The sequence below is a fragment of the Budorcas taxicolor genome, chromosome 1 (assembly GCF_023091745.1).
Source record: "Budorcas taxicolor isolate Tak-1 chromosome 1, Takin1.1, whole genome shotgun sequence".
Lineage (NCBI taxonomy): Eukaryota > Metazoa > Chordata > Mammalia > Artiodactyla > Bovidae > Budorcas > Budorcas taxicolor.
The window spans coordinates 131,478,333-131,503,774 of NC_068910.1; the positions used below are offsets into that span (position 1 = coordinate 131,478,333).

A 25,442-nucleotide genomic window follows, 5' to 3' on the forward strand; every position below is an offset into this window, starting at 1 on the left:
AGGACTTCCTCCCAACCCCAGATTCATGTATCCCTCTCCTCCCCAAATTTTTCCAAAGAATTTGTAATTCCTCTTTGTTATACCAAGTCACACTTGGTAAGCTGTCCATAGCCGCCTTTGTGATTATTTAGGTTGGAAGCTTTAAGAAGACATTTGTCTTGTCCAGCATCATATTCCCAGTACCTGGAAAGTGACTGAAACACATCTAGTAGCCAAGATATATTGGATGAATTAATAATTTTGCCTCATGGTGCTTGAGTGGCATTGGTTGAAAAAGCTCTACTGATCCAAAAAGGGGATCAGTAGAATATCATCAGCCTTCTGGTATCCTTCCACTCCAAATAATTTCATTTTACACATAATTTTCAGAGCCAGTTACTTTGATAAAGGTGTTTATTTTGATATCCAAAGCACTTTGTAAGATTTTCTGCAAAATATTAAATCATCTTGCTGTCTTAATATGTTACACTATTATCATTTTATAAAATAAAAGGATCTGGATTATATACTGGAAAATTTCTTTGTTACATATAAAGCATATTTGCTGTTACCTATGGTAAAGAAGATGAAAAGACAACTTGAAGGAGAGGGAATAGTCCTGAAAGTGTTTTAGTTGGTATCTATCCACCCCAACCCCAAGAGACAGAGACAAAGATGAAAGCACTAAGATGCTGGTTTGTAGCTGATCCTTCAATCACCCAGTCAGTCCATAAAGACAACCCATTTGACATATTCAAACCATTCTTTGAGTCACTGATAGTTATTATTTGATTAGTTCCTCCAAAGCAAGGTCATGTTTGTTGTTAAAATAATGTAGAGGTTAATCAACAGAGCTGCCACTTGAGAACATACTGTAAGACTGCTGTGGAGTGAGCATCATTTGTCCTGAGTAACCCTGTACATGATCCTGGATGCAAGTCCACAAATACTGGGGCACAGCCTGTGTGTTACTAAAAATGACAAAGGTTTCAGGGCTGGAAACATTGTCAACCACACTGTCACAGCTATCTATGGCTCCAGGCTGCAATGGTGGGGGAACAATATTTAACTCATTACCCTGGCAGAAGAAGCCTGTGAGTACTTCAGCTTCAAACACACAGATCAGCTTTTCTGTGGCAGATGTTTTCTTGATCCTGTGTGCTATGTTTTTGAGGTTCTTGGTGAAGTATATTCCAGCTCCATATTTTTGGTCTGATAAGAGAAAAAATATTTAAAGATTATTATGATCTGACAAACTGTATTGCCTATTTGGGTACTAATATGTATTCACTCCCTAGTCCTCCAAATACTCACCAGTTCCTGATCTCAAGTCCCTGTGTCTGAAGCAAAGACACCCAAAGTTGTTCAGTGGTGACAAATTGTCACTAATAGGGCTTCCCCGCTGGCTCATTGGTAAAGAATCCTGCCAATGCAGGAGACATGGGTTTGATCCCTGGTCAGGGAAGATCCCCACATGCCACAGAGCAACTAAGCCTGTGTGTCACAACTACTAAGCCTATGCTCTGGAGCTGGGAGCTGCAAATACTGAAGCCCACACACCCTAGGGCCCATACTCCTGAGAAGCCACCGTGATGAGAAGCCTGCGCACTGCAACTAGAGAGTAACCCCTGCTTGCTGCAACTAGAGAAAAGCCTGTGCAGCAACAAAGACCCAGGGCAGCTTTTCTGGTATCCCTGAAATCATGCCATGTAATTGTTCACCTGCCCATTAGTTCTGGCCCTTGAGACATACCCACAGTGAGGAACAGAAACATCTCCAGATCTGCAGCTTGCAGTCACTTTATTATGTATGAGTAAGTGTCCTAGAGCTTGGATACGATGCCAGGGGCTAAAACCCTGCCTGTCTGTTAGAGAAGATGGCTGAATATTAGAGAAAGAAAAGGTGTCAGGTTTACTGGGCCTCAGACACAGTCAGAGCCCGACCCCATCACATCCCAACCCCACAGCTTGACTTCAGACCAAGCCCTGAGGCAGTTACTGAATGAACTGGTGCTGAAGCTGAAGCTCCAATACTTTGGCTTTCGGGTGCAAAGAGCCGACTCATTGGAAAAGACCCTGATGCTGGGAAAGATTAAAGGCAAAAGGAGAAAGGGGCGGGAGAGGATGAGATGGTTAGATAGCATCACTGACTCAGTGGACATGAATTTGAGCAAACCCTGGAGACAGTGGAGGACAGGGAAGCCTGGCATGCTGCAGTCCACGGGGTTGCAAAGAGTCGGACATGACTGAGTGACTGAACAACAACAAGAGTGGTTTATCTAGCAGAGGACACTTCTTTCAGGCACCTGCAGTTAAGCATTCTCACCAGACACATAGGCACAAGTCACTTTATGAGTAGTATCTCCCCACTGAATCTACTGTCTGATTTGCCTCAAGGTAGTGGCTGTTAAGCTAAAGGCTAGGGAGATGAGCAGAACACAGAGGCCAGTAGGTAAAAGACTGGAATCTTGAGGCTTAAAGACTAGATGGAGACAAGATCTTTGGCTGGGTTAAAAAGACACAAACTTGGCCAGAAACAAACAGGCCTCATGCTGCTTAGTTTTTAAAGGAGCTGTATGGCTGAAAAAAACACCTACAAGTCCAGCTATCAGTAGCCTGGGAGCATTCTAGACCCCTGGTAAGCAGTGCACCTAGAAGTGACCAAAGGCAGCAATACAAAATGAAGATTTCTCCAGAGTGCAAACAAGGGTCTTACTTCACTCCCCGAATAGAGTTCTTACTATTCCAGTTTAGCAGCATGTAGTTAGTGGTACAGACCCGTGACTTGTGTGTTTTCCTTCTCCCCTTTCGAAATGGGGAGTTTTTATTGCAATTTTCCTGCTCGCTCTCACATCATTATACAATGAGTGTATTAGGACAATAGCTTTGCCTCTAAGCTTTAAGAGAAGACTGCCTGAACTTGAGACTGATGAAATAAGATGAGTGTCTGGGACTGTCTTCCTTGGGAGAATGGTGTGTGTCTTAGCTGTTTGGAGAAGAAATATATACAGACAGGTAGGCAATTAGCAGTACCTGTCACAGAACTGAAAAGAAGGCACTTGCTGGATTTGGAAAATAGGAGGATCTTGATGTTTTTGGAGTAATTTAAGTTAAAATAGAAGGGGCAGTGGTGGAGTGCAGAGAAGCCAGTTACAATGGGTTTAGGAGCAAATGAGAGTCATAAATTTTTAAGACTTTGCCAATGAAAGGACCATACTGATTATCACTTTCCTGGTTATACTCAAAAACTTCTTGGTGGGGATTCATTTATCAGTTTGTATTCCCCGGTGAAAAACTGTTCCTGTTCAATTTTTACCCTAGGTATTGCTTATGTTTTCTCTGGGGCAAAGAGAAGATGATTCCCAGACCCTTTGCTTTCCGGAAATCAAGACTTGGAGCAGGCTCTACCACAAGGATCATGCTACATATTTGAAAGGTAAAGATCAAGAGCTACCTCTTCAATGGACCAGGCAAAATCAAGCTGCATTGCCAGGTATCCTCTGTGATGGCTACAAAAACTTACCTTCAACTGGAGAGATTTAAAGTGGAAAATACAGAGGTAAAATATGCAATATTTTTGTATAACTGAGACACAGAAGCTACTATACATAGGACTCCCATAACTGGGAAGGAACTTAAAATATTCATTTCACCTGCCAGATGATGCCTAATTCATTCTCTAGCAGCTACAGGAAATGAAAAGGATGGAAGAGAAAAGACTAACTTTATTAAATTCAGGAAAATGCTCTTTTAATTAAGGAGGAAGATGGTTTGGTAGTGTTGATAATTTTTTGTCAAGATAAGAGAAGGAAAAAAAAAGCTCCAGGGTGTTCTCTGTAGAGAGGCCACAAACACAGAAAGGGGGAAAACAGTGAAATGTAGTTCTTACTGCCAACACTTTCATCAAAATAAAACCCACCAGCGACAAAATACATAAAAGATAAATTTTAAATATTACCCTTTCCAAATGACTTTACCACTAAATCCCAGGTGTAAATGATGCCCTCACTGAAGCAACAAATGCTCTTAGTGGTAAGTCACCTGCTGATGTCTGCTCACCAACTCCCACATACAGTAACCCAACTATGAGGGGCTGACACCTACCACAGGGCACGGAGTACACTCGGTGAAAGCCGACTCTGCATACCATTTTGCAGAACTGATATGGGACTTGCTGAAACAACCTGTAGCTCACAGGTTTTCCAGGGGTTCTCCTTTCCATCATTTTCTTCCTTTCTTGGAAGGCAGCCATGAGAAGCACATTGTCTATCTTCTCTACCTACAGCCCAAGGAAATGAAAAACTGAAAAAGATGCTGGAGAAATGCTACTTAAATTGCCTGATACTCTGCTTCAAAAAGAAAAGCACTTATGTGTTTACTACTTCGCATGTGATTTGCTTTTCATATAAAGTTGCAGAAGAGTCTCTCCTGACTCCAACTTTCTCCTGTTTTGACTTCTATCTCTTCAAAATTCCCTGTCCCTTCTTTAATAAAAATTCACTGAGCCGTCGCTATGTGCCAGGAACTAGTAATGAAATGGACAAGTGCAGACACAGTCTTTGCTCTCCTAAAGCTTATAGCTTAGTGAGAGATAAAAATAGGTAAACAATTACAATACAGTGTGATAAATGCTTCTTTTATCATATATATTTTATGTGATATATATACACATATATATTTTATGTAATAAAACATTTTGTTTCAAGATAGGCAGATAGTTTTTCTCTGAGTCTTGAACTATGCTTCTATACATCCTAACATCATTTCTACCACTTTCTTCCAACAATACCCCTCATCCCTACCCATCCCTGCCCTCCTTTCAGACGAACTCCTAGGATTACAGGACAATGAGCAACTAGCTTAGTCATCAGTGGGCAAGTTTTTCTTCTGGCTGTGGAACCAAATGATAGCAAGATGAGTCAAATTCTTCCCTTAATTAAGTATACCTTTATAACTCGCAAACCACAGTCTTCAAACTTTTTTTTTTTATCCTGAATTTCTGGAGCTGAAAGCGTTAGCCATTTCAGAAATGTATTTTCCTTTATTTGATTCTGGTTTTCTGGTTGCTGATCAGTGTGCTGCCCTAAAAATAAGTAACATAAAACTTTGTCTCAGTGATCTATGAGAGGAAAAGGTTTGTAAAGAGATTAAATGAGGGAATTTCCTGGTAGTTCAGTGGTTAGGGCTCAGTGTATCCACGGCCAGGGCCCGGGTTCAATTTCTGGTTGAGAAACTAAGATCCCAAAAGCAGCACAGCCCAGCCAAATAAATAAATAAGCAGAAATTAAATGAAATAAATTATAAAATTTTGGAGAAGATTAGCAGTTTAATTTGTATGCCTCATGTATTTATGGCATGCAATGACAGCTATAATCCCATGAGAAATCATAGGATAAAATGGGGGGTGGGTAATAAATTTGTCCTCAGATTGATTTAGATTATGAAGTTGAGGGGATAAGAGGAAAAAGAGCATTAATATATATTTTCCCTATCAATGCCATAATGATGATGTATAATTGTTTTGTTAATAGGAAATGTTTATATTTCTAGCCAGGATGCCAATCAACAAAAAGAGAAAAACATAAGAAAATATTAAGGAGTGATGGAAAACAATAAGACATTTATGTAACACTTCAAAGTTTTCAAAACAGCTTCATATTTCTACCTCATTTGAGTATTACAACACCACCACTGAAATAATTAACACAATTTTACAAACAGGAAAATAGAAACTCAGACTAGTTAAGTGACTTGCTCAATAACACAAAGCTAGTAAGTACAGATCTAAGGTTATAAACCTGGCTTTCCCCAGTGCTTTCTGTAAGAGGCAAGGCAGAATATTTAGTACATATGTTATTCATATGCCACCCAGCCAAGGACAACAAAATTTGGAGATTGAGTTTATGGTGTAAAGTCTTTCCTATCTTCCTTCCTTTCCCCTCTTTTTCTTCCTTCTTTCCTTCCTTAATTTCTTTCCTTCATTCCAATTTTACATTTAGGGGATAACCGTTTATTGCCCAGAGGAGCTCCTTATTGGACTAAATATCTACACACGGGTGAACAAATGAAAACCCGCCAAAAGGCTTCTTTTCTTTCAGTTTACTTTCTTTTTGACTTAAGACTGAATATACTAAAATGACCTAATCCCCAGCACATTATGTAACTGAGTAGGCTCAATTTAACCACAAAAAAACATGTGATTAATTCAGAGAAACTCATAGAGAGGGCCAGGGCCAAGTTGTAACTCTGGAAAGCAACAGAGCAGGAGGGACATAACTCCATAGCAGATAACTCCCATGCCAGGACATTTCAAAGGAAGAGTCTGTAAGTTAAATGTGGAGAGTTGTATAGCAGAAACCAATACAACACTGTAAAGCAATTATTCTCCAGTGAAAAATGAAAAAGATAAGATCATAGCAATCATTGTACAACTCTGTATACATACTAAAATCCATTGAATTGTATACTTTACATGAATGAACTTCATGGTATATAAATTACGTATTAACAAAATTATTTAAAAATTGAGGTAACTTCCAAAATGAAATAAACTAAGTGGCAAATGACAAAAAAAAATCTGGAGAGTAATGACTCACATTTATAAAGTATAATATTGTTGCTGTTGTTTAGCCACTAATTAGTGTCCGACTCTTTGCCACCCCATGGACTGCAGCACACCAGGCTTCCCAGTTCTTCACTATTTCCACGAGTTTGCTCAAACTTATGTTCATTGAGTCAGTGATGCCATCCAACCATCTCAGAGTTCAGCAAACATTTACTGAGTTCCTATTACATGCCAGGCACTGGGCTGAGCACTGGAAACTCAAAGATCCACAAACTGCTGCTATCAGGAACACTCACCAGGAAAGATTAAAAGAGCACCATAAAAGAGGAGATGCCTAACTTCTATTATTTAAAACATACTGTTCATGTGGACAGCTGATGTTCAAAATTGTCCATTTTGTTAATGAACATCTTAGCCTGATTAGAAGGGGCTGAGGGTTTATGAACCTCTGAAACACTGCTATGGAATACTATGCTTAGTCACCAACTGCCAAAAAATGCCACCTTGCAGCACAGCAGGGGACTTACATGACTAAATTGCCAGTGGCTGGGAAAGTAGGCTGACTTTATGAATGAACTTAATGTCACAAGCTTTAGAGGAGATCAGTATTATTTTCAACCTTGTTCTCTTAAGAAGTATCAATGTCAGTTTAAAGACGCACATTCACTACATTTCAAAAGCTCAGTAATAATATTGGGTCTCATTCTTGAATATTACTTTTGTCCATGTTTTTTGACACTGGGTTTTCTGTGGAGTATGGACTCAACATTTATTGTGAACTCCCACTCACTTTGACTATATCTGCCTGAACTATTTTTAAGAATACATGGGGAAAATAAGGTATTCTTTGAAATTATGCATCTGAATTTTTGTACTAAATTCATTCTCCACACTACAACCAATGATCTTTCTAAAATACAAGTGCGACCTTGTCTTTGCCTAAAATCATTCAAGGTTCTCCATGTATTTCAAGAGAAACCTTGAATATTTTCATGTGATTTATAAAGTCTTGCATAACCTAGGCCTAGCGATGGTCTGATTTCTTGAAAGTTCTTTCTTTGTTTACTAACTCCTACCTAGTCTTCACTTCTCCGTTTGCAACACCTCTCCCTTAAGTCCCAAGTCTGGGTTAAGTGCCTCACCTAGTTGTGTCCACAGCACTTTCACCTTCCTGTTTCATAACTAACCTGCTTACATTAGTCAAATAAATGAAAAAATTAGCCTTAGTCTCCCAAGGCAGTATTTTTAATGGTATAATTTCCTAGTGAGCTCTAGGACTAAGTTAAAGGATCTCTCAAGACCCAAATTCTCACAGTTATCCTGATGGATTTTGCCCCATTGAATGAGTGATGTTTGATTGGATCTCACAATACCAATGAACAATTTACTCTGGTGAGAAGGCTCAAAGTAAGTAATTTTAGGGCTCTTAACTCTGCCAGCAATAAATAACTCCAATAAAACTCAAAGAAATGAATTAAATAAGTGGAATGTGTTTGTATCTGAATGTTCCATCTGCAGAATTAGGGATGTACTTTTTTTTCCTAGAGCCTGGGCTTGGAATACCCTGGGTTTTGCATGTAGTTGCCTCTTAGGCAATCCATGTCATCATCAGTAAATCCAATTGTGTATGCGCGCGCGCGCGTGTGTGTGTGTGTGTGTGTGTGTTCGGTTACTAATAATTAACCTTTCTGGTAGAGTCAAAAAACAGTTATAAAAGTTTATGGCCTTTTATGGTTACCAACCAAAAAAAAAAAAAAGTTTATGGCCTAAAACAGACCCAGCATAGTTTGCTCTCTCTCCTCTTCCATTCTTTCTCTCACCCACTTACACACAGGAATGCTCACACTCGAAAGCTGGAAGAGCTGACTTTCTAATTTAATAGAAAGTTACTCACCTGACAAGCTCCAAAGGACTTGCTCCTTTGTTCTTGCCATTTCCTCTTGAACTTCACATAGCATCTGTTCAATGTTCATACCTGCCTCAATGAGGTTAGCCTGAGCTCCTCTAATCTCTAAATGTGCCTTTCCCAGGGTGACGATCTCTGAGATAGAGACGCATAAGTTTTCCTGAAGCAGAGACAAATCATTGTGTTCCTTTTTTCCGAGGTAGAGGATGTGCTTGTCCTCAATGGTGTAGCAATCCTCGGAGCTCAGTATCCTCTGGATCCACGCTTGGGCCTCATCTACCTTTTCCCAGTAGGATCCCATCAGACTGATGACAGGAAATCTGTTTTCTTTCTTCTCTTTGGTCTCCTGGGGGACTGAAAACACTATCATAAGAAACCACAGAAGGCAGGTGGGTTTTAAACCACCATAGCCAGTGTTTGCCCTTAGCATCCTTAACAGTAGCAGCTTCAATTAAGTACCTATCTCTGAGAGCTGTGTTGGGTACAATGAAAATCTAAAAGCATAGCTTATAGTCTCCTTGGAAACACAGAGTTTATTATGTCTTGCCCCTGCTGTGTTGCTTTGGTCAATTTACAGATGAATTCACCTTGTAATCTCATCCTGGATGTTAACCAACAATTATTTCTTACTGGATAGGATTTTCCATAAACTCTTATTACCACCAGGTTTAAAATCAGACATCTCTGAAAACCATAGAACTTAGAATGAAAATTGTTTTTAAAAAATGACATGTATTTCTGATTGTAAAAAATATACATGTTTACTATGGAAAAATTAGAAATTATCAGAGTATAATGAAAGAAGGAAATACCCATAATTTCATAACCTGAGATTCCTTTTTATATCTTATCTGTTTTATGACAGGACATTTTGCAACTCCATAACCAGCATTTGGAACTTTATAGCTATTGATACTGAACACAGTATATATTGCAGCAGAAAAGGAAATGGAACTTGTTTCCGATGCACCCACTGTACCTCTCTCCACAATCTGCCTCCACAAGGAGAAAAGATTTATACAAAGAAGAATCTCTGATAGATTAGAGTGACTGAATCCAAATTGAAAAAAAGGAGGGAGGCCAATGGACTAGCTAAAAGGGAATTGCTAGATGAGGCAGTATCTAGAATAAATAAAGAATTCCCTCAAATTATTAAGAAAAACAAGCAAACCAGTAGCCAGTTGGGCAAAAGATTTCATAGAAAAGGAAATATAAATGGCCCATATATGTGTGAAAATATGCCCATCTTCTTTGATAATCAGGGAAATGAAAAATAACCAGATTGGCAAAAATTCTAAGTCTGACAATACCAAGAGTTTGGGAGAACATATAGAGAAACTGGCATTCCTATATATTCATGACAGATGTAAAAGTGGGACAACCACTCCTATAATTATATTATTTAAAGAAACTTTTGCACTTGTTTATCAGAAGATGTACACGAGGAGTTCACAAGAAACTAGAAACTACCCAGATGTCCTTCAACAATGGAATATCATAGCAATGAAAAGGAGTTTTTAGCTACATGGATGAATCTCAGAGACATTTTGAGGGGGAAAAAGTAAGTTGAACACTTACTATTTCTAGGCATTATTCTAAGTACTTTATATGTATTCTGTTTCCAATTCTCACAGTCCTATGAGATGAGTAGGTACTATTAGTAGTTTCCATATTACAAATGAGGAAATTGATTCAGAAATATTATTAAGTAACATGCCCATAGTTATAAGACTAAGTGGTGTCCAGGAAGCTTGTAGATGTGGGCAACCCGACCACATTGCTCAAAATCTTGCTTCCCAGTGAGTCATCTCAGGATCTCATTAGTGGTCATTAGCATCTTTTCCATTCATATAGTAACTGGGTGGTATCAGGAGCTATGAAAAAGTACCAGAACATACATAGAAGTAGAAGGGGGAGAATGGCCTCCCTCTGGTAACAATAAAAGCCAAAGTTTTATACAACTGTAAGAAATGACAAGAGATTCGTAAATTGATGACACACTTTTTTAAAAAAAAAACCCTTGTTCTATTTGGGAGCTTATATTACTTTTTAGGAGAAAATTTAAAAAATACATGGTGATATTTCGTTTATCCATCATTATCAGGAGAGAAGAGTTGTTCTTCCAGGTAACTAAATTGTTCAAAACATTATTGGAGTCTCTTTTAGCACCAAAACATATTTCATTTTATTGGTTAGTTAAATATTTATAATGGAAGCATACTTCTTTGCCTTCCTAAATAGTCCAACTTTTCCTTAATTATCTGAGATTATCATCATCATTAATGTCAGTTATTAACCTGTGCTATAATTCCTTTACAGATATCCTCAAGAATTACTGAAATGGCAATGTCTGACCCCATTTTTCAGATTCATGATATAGGGACATTTGTATGTTCCTCTTCCATATTGTTGTCTCCTAAAACTCCTCCTATCTAGGTTCCCTACATTCACTGTGGTTTCCCAAACATGCACAACATTTGTTTGCTTCTGTGAGTTTTCTTCACATTGGGTGCCCTAACCCCACCAACCCAACTCTGGCCATTGAAAAATATTGCCAGGGTTGGGAAGGGAGGTTAAAAAGGGAGGGTGTGTGTGTGTGTGTGTGTGTGTGTGTGTGTGTGTATAAAATTATGACTGATTCACATTGACATATAGCAGAAACCACCACAACACTGTAAAGCAATTATCCTCCAATAAAATAAAGTATAATAACAATAAAAAAGATTCTGTAAGAAAAAAGAAAAATTTTGCCATCCTCAAAGCACAACTTAGAATCGTCTTGTCCATGAATTCATTCTTGCACCCTTCCAGCTACAGGGCATCCCTCCCTCTTCCAGGTCACCTGAGGAGTTTGTCCATCCTCTCATTCATTATTTATCCCCTGGCCTTTGTTTAATGCTGCATAATTTACAGAACATTTTTACATATATAATCTCCAGTTATTCTCACCACACTGTCATTATCATCATTATTCAGATAGATATATGGGCTCATAAGAGGTGCAGTCACAGGCCAGAGCTCTTAAAGTTCCCTTTTCTTCATTTTCAACACTGCTGGACACTGAAAGTCCATAAATTAACTCCTATGTTAAAGGGAATAAGCAAATCATCTTGATCCGAATGGAAAATATCCTAAAAGTTTCTATTGCTGGTTGAATGTCTGGGGTTCTTAACATCTATAGACTGTTGTGGATTACAAATTTATTTCAGGGGACTTCCCTGGCAGTCCAGTTATGAAGACTCCATGCTTCCACTGCAGGGGGTACAGGTTCGATCCCTGGTCAGGGAAATAAGATCCCACATGTTGCCCAGCACAGCCAAAAAAATAAAAATATATAAATAAATCTACTTTTTAAAAAAAGACTATTTCAGAACTACATATCTAAATTGTCATGACACAATTCCATCTCAGTCTACTCAAACTCCTCTAAAGGAATGAAGTTCTAAGACAAAGTTAATTCTTCTCCAACAACAACAGGACTAGTTTAATCCAGTGATTCCCAAATCTGGTTCAGCAGCCAAACTGACCAGGAAGCACTGAAAAATATACATGCTTGGCCCAGACCCTGAGTTCCTGAATTAGAATCTGTAGAGTTGGGCCATACATATTTTTATTTGTTTTTTAAAGTTTCCATCATGATCCCACTGATTCCTCAGGGTGACTAGCATTGGGTTAATCTACTTATTATTATCTGGTATTACTGAGATGTATTTTCTATGATTACTAATGAATAACCCCATTTAGACATCACTCCATTCAAAACAGAAAGACTAACTGGTTTAGTAAGCTAATGAAAAAATATAGCCAGCTTTTTGTGAATGAACTACCCACATTATGGATTACCTACTATGACTGTAACTTAGCCTCTCTCTGCTCATATCATGAAACTAGGATGAGCAAAAATAGAATCATGGCCAGGTATAGAGCACACAGGTATCCAGGCAGGAGCACAATGAAACATATGTGGGTTATGTATTCATCTTCTTCCCTCCATTAGTTCAGATGATCAAGAATAGAATGAGCCTACAGTGGGAGACTATATTTCTAGACCCATGAGTTTCTTACTCACCACCAGGGTAATTGTTGGGACCCTGCAGCTTGAACTTATTCTTTTCCATTTCAGCACTGAAAGCCTGCAGGAAGCAAAACAGAGCGGAGAGTCCTAAGTGGGGCTTTTAGCTACTGTCATCAAAATCCCTCTCTTTACTTGCACTCACCATACCTGACCTCACCCACTCTGTCATCCCTATTCCCACTGTCACAAATCTAAAGCAATCTTTAAGAAAGTCCTCGGGAACAGCCAATGCAGCACTACAATCTATTAGAACATATAGGGGAAACAAGTATAGGAAAAATGGAAAGGGAAAACTCTTATCTGGCATAAAACAGGAGAATGTACAACCCAAAGCAAAATATAATCATTCATAGATATTAATGCCCTGCTACCATGGGGTTGCAAAGAGTCAGACATGACTGAGCACACACACACCCCACAACAATGACAAATTATATATTAGGCACTGAACTAAAGGTGTGGGTATATCATTGAAGAGACAAATAGTGGCAGATGTTCTTGTAATCAATAAAACAAATTCATTTTAAAAAGTTATATGCACACCACACTGTAGACTGAATGATCAATTCTTGTAAAGTGCTTAAAATTGTACCCAGGCTATTGTAAATATTCAAGCTGTTAGCTATTGTTTTAATTATATGACAGTATGCACACAGAGATTTATGTATATTGCCATGTAGATCCTTTATCATAGTATCCGTTTAAAAAAACTCATCTTTCCTGGGGTTTGGCACCACCATACACAGGGTCTTCTTTGTTTAAAGTTGATGCAATTGGCAGTAATTCTTCATTGAAAAAGATGGTAGATAATGAGGTAAAGTCTAGAATCTTCATTTCATCTGAACTTTAATAATGAAGTTTCTTGAGCTGTTTCAAATCCTGAAAGATGATGCTGTGAAAGTGCTGCACTCAATTTGCCAGCAAATTTGGAAAACTCAGCAGTGGCCACAGAACTGGAAAAGGTCAGTTTTCATTCCAATCCCAAAGAAAGGCAATGCCAAAGAATGCTCAAACTACCGCACAATTGCACTCATGTCACATGCTAGTAAAGTAATGCTCAAAATTCTCCAAGCCAGGCTTCAGCAATACATGAACCGTGAACTCCCTGATGTTCAACCTGGTTTTAGAAAAGGCAGAGGAACCAGAGATCAAATTGCCAGCATCCGCTGGATCATGGAAAACGCAAGAGAGTTCCAGAAAAACATCTATTTCTGCTTTATTCACTATGCCAAAGCCTTTGACTGTGTGGATCACAAGAAACTGTGGAAAATTCTGAAAGAGATGGGAATACCAGACCACCTGACCTGCCTCTTGAGAAATCTGTATGCAGGTCAGGAAGCAACAGTTAGAACTGGACATGGAACAACAGACTGGTTCCAAATAGGAAAAGGAGTACGTCAAGGCTGTATACTGTCACCCTGCTTATTTAACTTCTATGCAGAGTACATCATGAGAAACACTGGACTGGAAGAAACACAAGCTGGAATCAAGATTGCCAGGAGAAATATCAATAACCTCAGATATGCAGATGATACCACCCTTATGGCAGAAAGTGAAGAAGAACTAAAGAGCCTCTTGATGAAAGTGAAAGAGGAAAGCAAAAAAGTTGGCTTAAAGCTCAACATTCAGAAAACAAAGATCATGGCATCCGGTCCCATCACTTCATGGGAAATAGATGGGGAAACAGTGTCAGACTTTATTTCGGGGGGCTCCAAAATCACTGCAGATGGTGACTGCAGCCATGAAATTAAAAGACGCTTCCTCCTTGGAAGGAAAGTTATGACCAACCTAGATAGCATATTCAAAAGCAGGGACATTACTTTGCCGACTAAGGTCCGTCTAGTCAAGGCTATGGTTTTTCCTGTGGTCATGTATGGATGTGAGAGTTGGAGTGTGAAGAAGGCTGAGCACCGAAGAATTGATGCTTTTGAACTGTGGTGTTGGAGAAGACTCTTGAGAGTCCCTTGGACTGCAAGGAGATCCAACCAGTCCATTCTGAAGGAGATCAGCCCTGGGATTTCTTTGGAAGGAATGATGCTAAAGCTGAAACTCCAGTACTTTGGCCACCTCATGCGAAGAGTTGACTCATTGGAAAAGACTCTGCTGCTGGGAAGGATTGGGGGCAGGAGGAGAAGGGGACGACAGAGGATGAGATGGCTGGATGGCAACACGGACTCGATGGACGTGAGTCTGAGTGAACTCCGGGAGTTGGTGATGGACAGGGAGGCCTGGCGTGCTGTGATTCATGGGGTCGCGAAGAGTCGGACATGACTGAGCGACTGAACTGAACCTGTAGTAGTTTTTCTTCAAAACTTATATTTGCAACTGCTATTTCCAGAGCAAAAAAGCCCTCATATTTACTTAGTACCTGGAGTAGTCATAACAGGGAGGAGCTTCCTTGCCCTCCAAAATAAACAAGATAATATTACCTGCTGATAAATGGACTAACAATAGCTGTCAAACACAAAATGGATAAAAATCAGCTCTTTTCCAAATTCACTTAAAGTCAGTATGCATTCCTGGGTTAGAAATCAATGAGGCAAGCCTTGCCTTTTGAACTGAAAATGAAAGAAAACTGTAACTTAATCAGGACCAAAAATTTAGAAGGTGTGGATAACAAGCAGTTTGGAAATACAGATCCAAATGGCAAGAACTTGGCAGTTTTCCCAGTTCTGTCCACAAAAGACCAACAACTCGTGTGAAGAATGTGAGGAGTGTTCCTAGTAAGGAGTTTCTTATTCTGAGATGTAGTGTCTGGCACAAGGTAGATACGCAACACATATTTGCTAAATAACCAAATGAATGAGTATCCACTGCCTTTCATACATACTCAGCACCACCCAGGAGCCTTATCATCATGAAATACTACTGAACACAGTATATAGGTCAGCTGAGGAGTTATTTGCTCATTGTTATTCATGAATTGGAAATTCATCAGTGTGTGAACATAAGTATCACTTTATTGTGAGTTCAGTATATGCTGGTCTTCCTGAGCCAGGTCTGACAAATCCATTCTCTGGATTGTAGGGGCATTGCCAAGGTAATGCTCCCCCCGCCCCGTGAAGAAGTGTGCAAACTACCTCTATTCTTTCTGAATATAAAGTCCTTGTTGAAAGACCTATTTAAGAGGAAAAGATGTGCTTAGAAAAAGACTAGAGGAGTATACATATGTGTATGCACATGTCATACTTGCACATGGATATTATGTAGTAAGTAAGTGTTAGTCACTCAGTCATGTCCAACTCTTTGTGACTGCATGGACAATATAGCCCACCAGGCTCCTCTGTCCTGGGATTTCCCAGGCAAGAATACTAGAGTGGTTGCCATTCCCTTCTCCAGGGGATCTTCCCAACCCCAGGGATTGAACACGAGTCTCCTGCACTGCAGGCAGATTCTTTATCATGTGAGCCACTAGGGAAGCCCTAAAATGTAGTGTTAACACTGAAAAAAGCCTGAAGGAATGGTCAATATAAGTTACTTTTTAAGATAATCTTCTCCATTGAGTCACAAAACTGAAAGCTGTTTCATCTTTCAAGATATTTTTTTCCCTGTATTTTTGTTTAGTGTTTCAGAACACAGGCTTTAGGGTCAGACCAACAGACAAGAGGTTGGCCTCTTAGTTCAGCCACTGGACTAGGTATGTACATATTAATCTCTGGTCCCACTTGTAAGATGGAGATGACAATAATGGCTAGCTTCTTCTTGGCACAGGACCTGGCTGATGCAACTCATGGCAACCACTTTTGTTATTAGCCCCCATGGGAACTCTCAGACTATGGTTGATCTTTTCTGTATTGTTGAACTGCCATGTACATTTTTGCTTGTATGTTGACGAGCACGAGCACTTTCTTTTCTGGTGGTGGTTTAGTTGCTAAGTCGTGTCCACCTCTTGTGACGCCATGGACTGTAGCCTGCCAGGCTCCTCTGTCCATGGGACTCTCCAGGCAAGAATACTGAAGTGGGTTGCCATTTCCTTTTTCAGGGGATCTTCCCAATCTAGGAATCAAACCCAGGTCTCCTACATTGCAGGAGGATTCTTTACTGACCAAGCGTTACTGAGTCTTTATTGACGAGGGAAGCCCCACTTTCCTTTCTAGTTATGGCTAATTCCTCTTATAGGGATATGGTGCTTTATGGACAGTCCAGGGATGTATTCTGAGCACCCATCTGGGCCTAGTTATAGTCCTCTGTAGTGGGTGGTGGGTGGAATTGGTGAACTTCATTTGAATGACAGGATGTTTAATTTTGTCAAGAAGATAAGCTACATCCCTGGGTAATTCACCAGTTTTGCAGGTCAGCTGTGGATGAGACAGTGGTGTACTAGAGCTGGCTTAAACTGGCTCATGAGACTCCACGGTGAATGTCTCTTTACAGTTCCTCCTTCAGTGATGTAACATAGGTAGCTTGAGGTCAGCAATGGAAATCAGCAAACAGTACAAACCTCCCCCGTACAAACCTCCCCCTGTCTAGCAAGGCAGCAAGAGGAATAAGAACATTTACACTTATTCCAGGAAAGCACAAGCTAGAACAAGTCTAAGCTTGTTTTCTTGTAGAGAGAGAGAAAATGGCAACTACCCACAATGGAGACAGGCTGGAAAGTGGGAAAGAGAAGGGGAGCAAAGGACCGCACAAAACTAGGAGGTTGCATACCTTTAAGGAGCAGAGGGAAGAATAAATGCCAACAAAGGACAAGAGAAAAGCTAGGTAGTGGGGTAGACACGGCTTCTACAATGACATTGCTTACTAGGTCAGAGGTGAATAATTTATAAAAATTAAATTTCACCAAGTTAGACCATCATCATGCTCCACAGCACTTAACAAACCCTGTATCTTACTTTGGAGATACTAAATAGATGCTGTTGAGTAAATGAATGTGAACGAACCGCAGGACATTTCTAAGATATTAACTTACCTTATATGTCTCCAATTCTTCAGGGAGGATCACAAACTTTACAGCTAATTGTTGCAAATTTTGTGTGGCAAATGTTAAAACTTCATTAAACATAATCTCTGCTGTTTCACTCTTCTTCATACCAGTGATTCCAGTCCAAAAGGCAGGAAAGGAAATGGAAGTTATATTTAGCTCAAGGCATTTTTCCAAGCATTTCTTCATCGCAGCTTTCAATGTCTATAGGAAAAACACAAATTTAAGATTAGTCTTTTGAGTCAAAAATAAGACTTCACTTACCCACTTACCCTTTAATCCTGCCCATATTTTATAACGCCAACCTCCACTATTCCTCAGGGCCATGCCCATGCCTCCTCAGAGAACAGGAAAGGTACCACTCCATAGGGGACCCATTACAGCTGTAAGGTTAGATGATGAGACATGAAAGGGTTGAGAAACTGAAGTGACTGACTGTACATTTTGTGCCATTCAGGACATTTGGGCATTGGGATTGCCCTCAATTTATGTAGCCTTCTCCCTAGATTAGAGAGCCAATCTTCAGTTTATCCCCACTTACCTGCCACTTCTGGATCAACATAAAGAGCTTTAATAAAGGAGGGAGAGGTTAAAGTAAGTGATCAACATTTATTTAAAGTCATTAAGATCGGTCATGTAATTTATTTTTGGCAGATTTAAACTTCCATCAATATTTCAACATTCAAACTTAACACTGTAGTAGGAAGGTTATTGGATAACTTTCTTATATTATACTAATAACTAGTACATTAGTTATACTAATTTAAGAAGATTATACTGATGTGCAAGGACCTTGGAAAACTGAGTGACTGGAAAAAGCAGAGAGTGACTGGATGACCAATTTGGGATTTGAGGGCTCTCTAGACAAGAGAAGATCAGAAATGGTGATAAAATAAATATGGACAAAGACAGAAAAGGAGATTAAGTTTCCCTCTCTCTACATTTCAGTGGGTTCCCCCTAGTCCTTAATGTATGCAATTTATGCCCTTCAGTTGTAGAGTCAGCCAGAAAGCTAAGCTTTACCACAGGTACTTCACCACAGGGAAGACGTCACAGGTAACAAATTTGACTGGAATGGTACTGGAAGGTCATCCTGGGATTTAACAGATGGCAGGAGATATGGAGAGGCTGAATGCCTGGCCTGTATGTAAGAAGAGGCCTGTAGGGCCACTGGGTGCAGAGGTGAACAAGTGCAGATAGGGAGCCCTGATGTTTCTGTGTCTATCTGTGGTATGCCCACTTAAAATTCAGACATGGACTAAGTGATAATTTAAATTAAACTTCTTAAGACAATTTGTGACCACAACATCTGTTTACTATTTCAGGTATTCACAGTAGTAGAGAATGGGGAATATTCCACTTGACAATAACATATCATGAATGTCATGACATGATGGAAATTCAACAGACTATTACATAGACTTTGGAGACACAGAAGATAAATTTATTTTGACCTTACCAGTTTTTGTTCAGAATATTGTGAAGTCCATAACACGTGGTATATGTATTTGCAAGACAATTTAAATCCTCTTGTGACCAGTACCAACTGGCAATCTAGTAGAGTCTTAGTTATTTTTTGCTGTAATTCCCACTCTATTTCATCTCCGGCTGCTTTTAGAATTGCTTTTGACACAGACCCATCTCTAAGACCATTACAGGGGTACATAGAATTAACAATTACATCTGTCTGAAAAGGGGAAAAAAATGAACAGGGTTCAGTGTTATATTATTTTTTCTTAAATGACTAATTTAAATATTTATTTTCCTGAAGAGCTTTGAAAAATACTTTTGAAGATCCTAAATCCACAAAACTATCACTTAATAACGGATATAAAATTTCCAAAGAGTGATCATTTGATTACCACGAGTCTGTTCGTGCTAATCAGAAATTACATAAAACATGTAGATGATACAATTTTTATTGCAAACATCTGTCAGCCCCTTGCTGGCTTATACTCCCAATATTCCCAGATTCAGAACCTTCTCTATGATTTGTTTTAAGCTTCATCAATAAGCGGTTTCATTCTATAATCCACTGTCTTCACTTTTTGCTGTTTCTATGTGAATGTTCATGTTGTCTTACACAGAGTGGGAATAACATTTATAAGGAAATTTCTACCCCCTAAAGTTCGTGTTTTTTAAAGTAAGTGGCACATGGTTAAAGAAAGCACAAATGAGATGAAAAAGTCTACAGTAGGAAGTAGGTCTCCCTCTTGGTGGGGGTCCCCAGATCCCCCTAATTCATCCTGATGGCTTTGGCTCCTTTTGGGGGTAACTTATGTACTTCTCATGGGTATTAATGAATGTGTCACTTTGAAAATGCAACCAGAATTTGCAAGTTGGAGGCACTGGCACCCTTTACAAATTTTAAAATTCTTAATGTTGGTAATAATTAAATATAATAAAATTTTAGTTAAAGGAATAAGCTGTTCAACCAGGATGTTTCCACTTTAATTTTAAACTGGCATACTAATGATTTATCAAATAAATATTTCATCTCATGGGGTCCCCTCAGTCTTCTTTCTAATTGTCTTGTAAGCAATAAATGGACTTTTTTCACTTGTGATTAACCCTGCTTGACTATGGCCACGGGAGAGTCACGGATCCATGGGGGTAATAGAGAATATAGCCTTATATTCTTCCTCTTCCTCTGGTGCAGCCCCTGCTCTCTGCTGCCTTCTTTCAGTTATTTGTCAGTAACTTGTTGAACACCAACATGCATGCCCAGAGACCAGCTCCAGGGCTACAGAGATGAACAAGGGGCAATCCCCACCGTCAAGGTGCTCTCTGGCTGGCAGAGAAGCTGCACTAATCCAGAAACACCTAACTCACTGTTACCTTGACTCGATCCCCTCCCTGTCAATGCCCTCACCTTTGTGCCCTACTATCCCTGGCTAAATGCTACGTTACGATTTGTATCCTCCACAGCCCCTGGCACAGAGCCATATACTCACATACAATTTTTAGCTCCACCTAATACTCCTGACTGGTCCAGCCTATAACTTTTGATCTGTCAATTTCTCTGTATCTCTCTGGTAAGTCATTCTAACTACCCAGGCCTCTTCTCCTGCCAATTCATAACCATCATAACTTGAGATCAAATTCAAACTCGTATCTTCTGAAATAATCCTTCTTGATCTACTATACTCCTCTCTTGTGACAAAATGTACATACTCTGAAATATTATGAATTCACTTTGTATTGATTTTGTTTATTATTACTGATAGGTTGCTTTAGAAATATTCAGATGGGTTGTCTCCCCAGTGAGACTTTTCAACTAGAGAATCTTTTTATATGAAAAGAATATAGTAGATTTTTACTTCTTTAGAATCAAAGATTGTTCTATTTTCTCATGGTGCTTGAGAATAATGTAACAATAATTATAAATACTTATCACATGCCAAGTTCTATCCTAAGCAATTTATGTGTTCTGATTCCAATTCTGAGATATAAGTGCTATTATTATCCTCATTCTACAGATGAAGAAACTGAGGACCAAAAGGTAAAGTAACTCAATTCAGGTCATCCAGGTAGTAAATGGCAAAGCTAATATTGAAATCCAGACGGTCTGGCTCTGAAATCCATGCTCTTAACCTAAACAAGATACTTTCTAAACCGTGTTTGAAATAGTATATGCTCAAAACATACTTGCTAGGTAATGCACAGTTCAGGGAATCCCTTTGGCAGTGCAAGAGAATAAAACAAAGACTTACCTCCTGCCTTTCAATGAGGCCTTGGACAATCTGAAGAGTCATGCTGTTCACAACCATAGTATTGAAAGGCTGGGTGGCTCCTTGACTTAGCTGGGATTCCAGCTCATTCCTCCCTAGGATGATTTCTGAAGCAGTTTTAAAGGCAGCAACAGTAGGGTCCTCATTGCTTACCAGGTGAATTTCTTTAAAATTATTCGCAATTGGCACTCTTTGGAAATACAATTTGATAGTTTGCACAATGATCTCTGTACACAGATTCAGAGGGAACTGGAAAATCCCAGAGCTCAGGGCTGGAATTGCTACTGTCTCAATGTTCAGAGAATTTTTACTGTTGACAAAATGCAAAATATTTATAATGGCTCTTTTCAGTTTATCAATACATTCCTGGCTATACATCAATGCCCACCGAGGCCCAACAGCATGGATAATGAGTCGGCAGGGAAGCTTCCCTGCTCCTGTGATAGCTATCTCACCAGCTGGAATTCTGCCCTGTTTGGAAATCAGTGATCTGCTCTCCTCTTGGATTTCAAAGCCACCAGCTTTCACAAGGGCCTGGGCCAGGCCCCCTCCATGCAGGAGTTCTTCATTGGCTGCATTTACCACAGCATCAACAGCATGTCTGGTGAGGTCGTCCTTCCAGACAGATAACTCTACCCTGGGAGTCAGCATTTTTCTGAAGACTCGTAGAGACTCGTTGTTACCTTCCGGGGCCGGAGACATCAGGGTAAAGTTACAGTCAAATTTATTCTGGAGGACTTCACACAGCAGACTCTCATTATTTTTTAAAAGTTTGAAGTTGTCATGACTAATGGAAATTTGCTGACTGTAGTTTCCTCTGAGAGTATCAATCTCTGGAAAAGGAGAGAAGATAAAAAAATAAAGAAATGAGCAAGGGGTCCTTTGAAAAGGATGTAATTCTACTTCACACCAGGAGACTGAGCTTCCTCTATGCAAAAAGAGAGATGACCTCTAGGCCTCTTCCTGCTTCTCCCTTATTCCTTAGACCAAGGATATCTAAGAGTTTTCCATGGTATCACCATAAAGTGCTTAGTTGTGTGCCTGCCATACAGTAAATACCCACTAAGTGGTAGCTACCATGATGCAATAACGGTGGCATGAAACTGTTTATCAAGGTTCATAGATTTTAAAACCCTACATAAAAATAGCGAGTTTGGGAAGACCCATTCACAAGTATTAGACTTAATTATGAGTCAAAAATATGTGGAGGCTTTATTTATAACTTGTTTGCCTTTGTCAATACCTTGGCTTGGGTTCTCCTAGAAGCTGATTCTGAGGTAGGGGTTGAGTATAAGTTTATTTGGGAGGTTATCCCAGGAAACACCAGGGGCGTGGGATGGGGAGAATCAAGTGGGAAAGTGAGACAGAGAAAGGAAAGAAATGAATAAAGGGGATGTTACAAAGAAAATGAAGCTTAACTCCACAGAGGGGCAGTGTAGACCATGTGTCTTAGAATTATATCACCAGAGGGGTGAAGGAGCTGGTTATCCAGCTTCTATCAGTCATTGGTCGAGGATGCTCCTGGGGGAACGGTCCAGGAGATGGGAGGAGCACTGACAACAGGACAGTAAATAATTCTTCATCATATTCTAGTTTTGTAGCATGATTTTGGTGGAATTAAAACTGATCCGCTAAAAAGTATTTTCTGCAGGCGGCAGCAAGATGATGCGCTAGCTGCTCATATCCTCCTTCAGTGAAGCGGGGAGGATGATTAGCCAACAGCCTCCAGGTGTTAGCCCCTCAGCTTTCCAGCCCAGGTCACATTATTCTCAGGGGGCTCCATCAATAGCTGGACAAGGCCACTGATGTCCAACTTCACCCATGAGCAATCTTAGGCTGGCAGAGCTTTGCCAGATTTTCATTACAGTCTTATGGCTCCACCTACCCAATCCAGTTTCTTCTCTTTTCCTTTCACAATAAGCCTTCAGCATTCCTAACTCCATCTCATTTTCTGCTTCCTGGAGAACCTGACCTGTGACACTGTAGTTCATGGGGTCCAAAGCATTATTATATGCCACCAAGAAAGGAAAAACGATGCCAACTAAACCTATCAGTGGATAGGGAGCAGCCTTATTTCAGACACCTAAAAAAAAATCTGTGTCCTAAAATAGATACAATGTAGTAATTTCACTGACTGGGAAAGATTGAAGGCAAAAGGGGAAGCGGCAGCATAGGATGAGATGGTTAGATAGCATACCCATACAATGGGCATGAATTGGAGGAAACTCCGGGAGATAGTGGAATACGGAGGAGCCTAGCTTACTGTAGTCCATGAGGTCCCAAAGAGTCAGATACAACTTAGCAACTGAACAACAGTAATTGATTTTTTTTTTTTACTTCAATTCCCATTTCTAATCTGAGCCATCTAGAAAGAACTTTAATGGCCTCAATTACCCCAAAGCAGCAGCACATGAGTTTTAAGAGCCTATAGGCTTGTGCCATGGTTGAAAATCGCAAAGGGGTCACCCTAGGATGAGGCAGGTTCCATCTGGCTCTTACAAGCCTTGCTGAGCAAGAAGACAAACAGTGGGTCACCTCTCATGCCAGTTTCAGTTCTAGGGCTGTGGTCCGAAGAGTCTCCCATCTTCTGTGCAAAGGACAGGATCAACGGGAGCCCTAGAGAACACACGTGCCGGGTCGCCACAAGGCCCTGCAGTCACGCACCTGAGCACTGGTGGGGAAGATAGTCTCCTTCTGTATTCCCCTTTCTCCACTGAGGAAAGATGTGAGCAAAGATTTTCTGAGGCAAGAGTGAGAGTGAGGTGATCCTACCTGGTTTCTCACTGCCAGCTGCTGCTCCAACACCCTGTGAAAAGCGAGAGGGGTTTCAAAAATGTTGAGACGGAATAATTTACAGATTACTGATGACAAACACAGTCTCACAATCACAAAGCAACAGAAATCTTCCTGAGAGCACTGGGTTGGAGAGGGGAAGGGGAACACGTTTGTTTCATCAATGTGCCTGGAATGCTTGAAATGCTAAGTGTTCCAGCCAACACTGACTCTACCCCTCTTCCCTAGAGGCCAGTGTACTTTTAATCCTGGAAGAGAGGAAGGGTTTGAGATTACCACCTGAAAAGGCTCAAAGGTCACAGAACAAAAAGACCCCAAACCCTCAGAGAGGACTCCAATCTCCAAAGCCTTGTGGGGTTCCCCTGGACAGAACAGAAGACGTGGGGACAAACGCCTCATCAGCTTCACCTCCCCATCAGCCTGAAAGGACCCACTTTCAATGGCTTATGTAATGACATACGGAGAAGGAGATGGCAACCCACTCCAGTGTTCTTGCCTGGAGGACCGCAGGGACAGGGGAGCCTGGTGGGCTGCCGTCTATGGGGTCACACAGAGTCGGACACGACTGAAGTGACTTAGTAATGACATAAACCTGAATGTGGAATTTTCAGGATAAACCAGTGAGGTGCCTTTTTCCTAGTCCTTTATTTTTATTTCTCCCCCCTCCACCTCCTCCCCTCATGCTGCTGCTGCTGAGTCACTTCAGTCGTGTCTGACTCTGTGCGACCCCATAGACAGCAGCCCACCAGGCTCCTCTGTCCCTGGGATTCTCCAGGCAAGAATACTGGAGTGTGTTGCCATTTCCTTCTCCATCTCTCATGCTACAAAAGTAGAATTGCTAAGCAGAGGAAATAAAAATGATACTGAGGCAACATTCTGAAAAAATCACCCATCCTCATGTTGACTCTTGATTATATTCGCACATTCTTGATTCCCCAATCTCTCACATGAGGCAAGGAGAAAACTATAAAAGTTTTCTTTTGGGATATTAAAACCAAACAAGATTGCCAGGTATAAACTGAAAATCTCAGAACTTTTGCTATCATAGAAAGAACTATGATGTGCTGATCAAAGTTTATTACTTACACATGTATGCTTTTTACCTTGGAAAAGTCCATCCTCCAGGTCTCTGAGGTCTTTTAATGTCTGCTCTGTTTTGCGTTTCCCAAATACGGCAGCCCCCTTCTAGGAATAAATAGAAGGATGCAGAAGCACTGATGAGCATCTTAGGGAATTCGGTAAGGATACACAACAGGAAGACTAAACATGATTTCTGATCTTGAGTTATTCTTCATTCCATTGGTGAAGACGCAAACACTGTTTTTGCTTCTGTTGTTTACCTTTTATCTTTTACTGAGAGCTTCCAGTGGAAACCATAACGGCAGTTCAAAGAAGGCAAAGAGCTGTATGGCCTACAGCAGGGAAATCTGTATGGGGAAGGTGAGGCTAGGGCCAGGTCTTGAAGGATGA

The 25,442-nt window shown here is 40.2% G+C and overlaps 1 protein-coding gene across 1 annotated transcript; it reads right to left on the bottom strand.

Annotated features, from left to right (window-relative positions):
- Positions 1-554: 554 nt before the first annotated feature.
- Positions 555-25,090, bottom strand: PARP9 (poly(ADP-ribose) polymerase family member 9). The gene is made up of 10 exons (XM_052642576.1): positions 25,076-25,090; positions 23,952-23,985; positions 21,162-22,012; positions 18,908-19,135; positions 17,437-17,652; positions 12,519-12,582; positions 8,438-8,803; positions 4,925-5,061; positions 4,083-4,257; positions 555-1,191 (listed from the first exon to the last, which is right to left on the bottom strand). Exons 1-10 carry the CDS (start codon positions 25,088-25,090, stop codon positions 821-823), a joined length of 2,457 nt encoding a protein of 818 aa, XP_052498536.1. The 3' UTR covers positions 555-820.
- Positions 25,091-25,442: the final 352 nt, after the last annotated feature.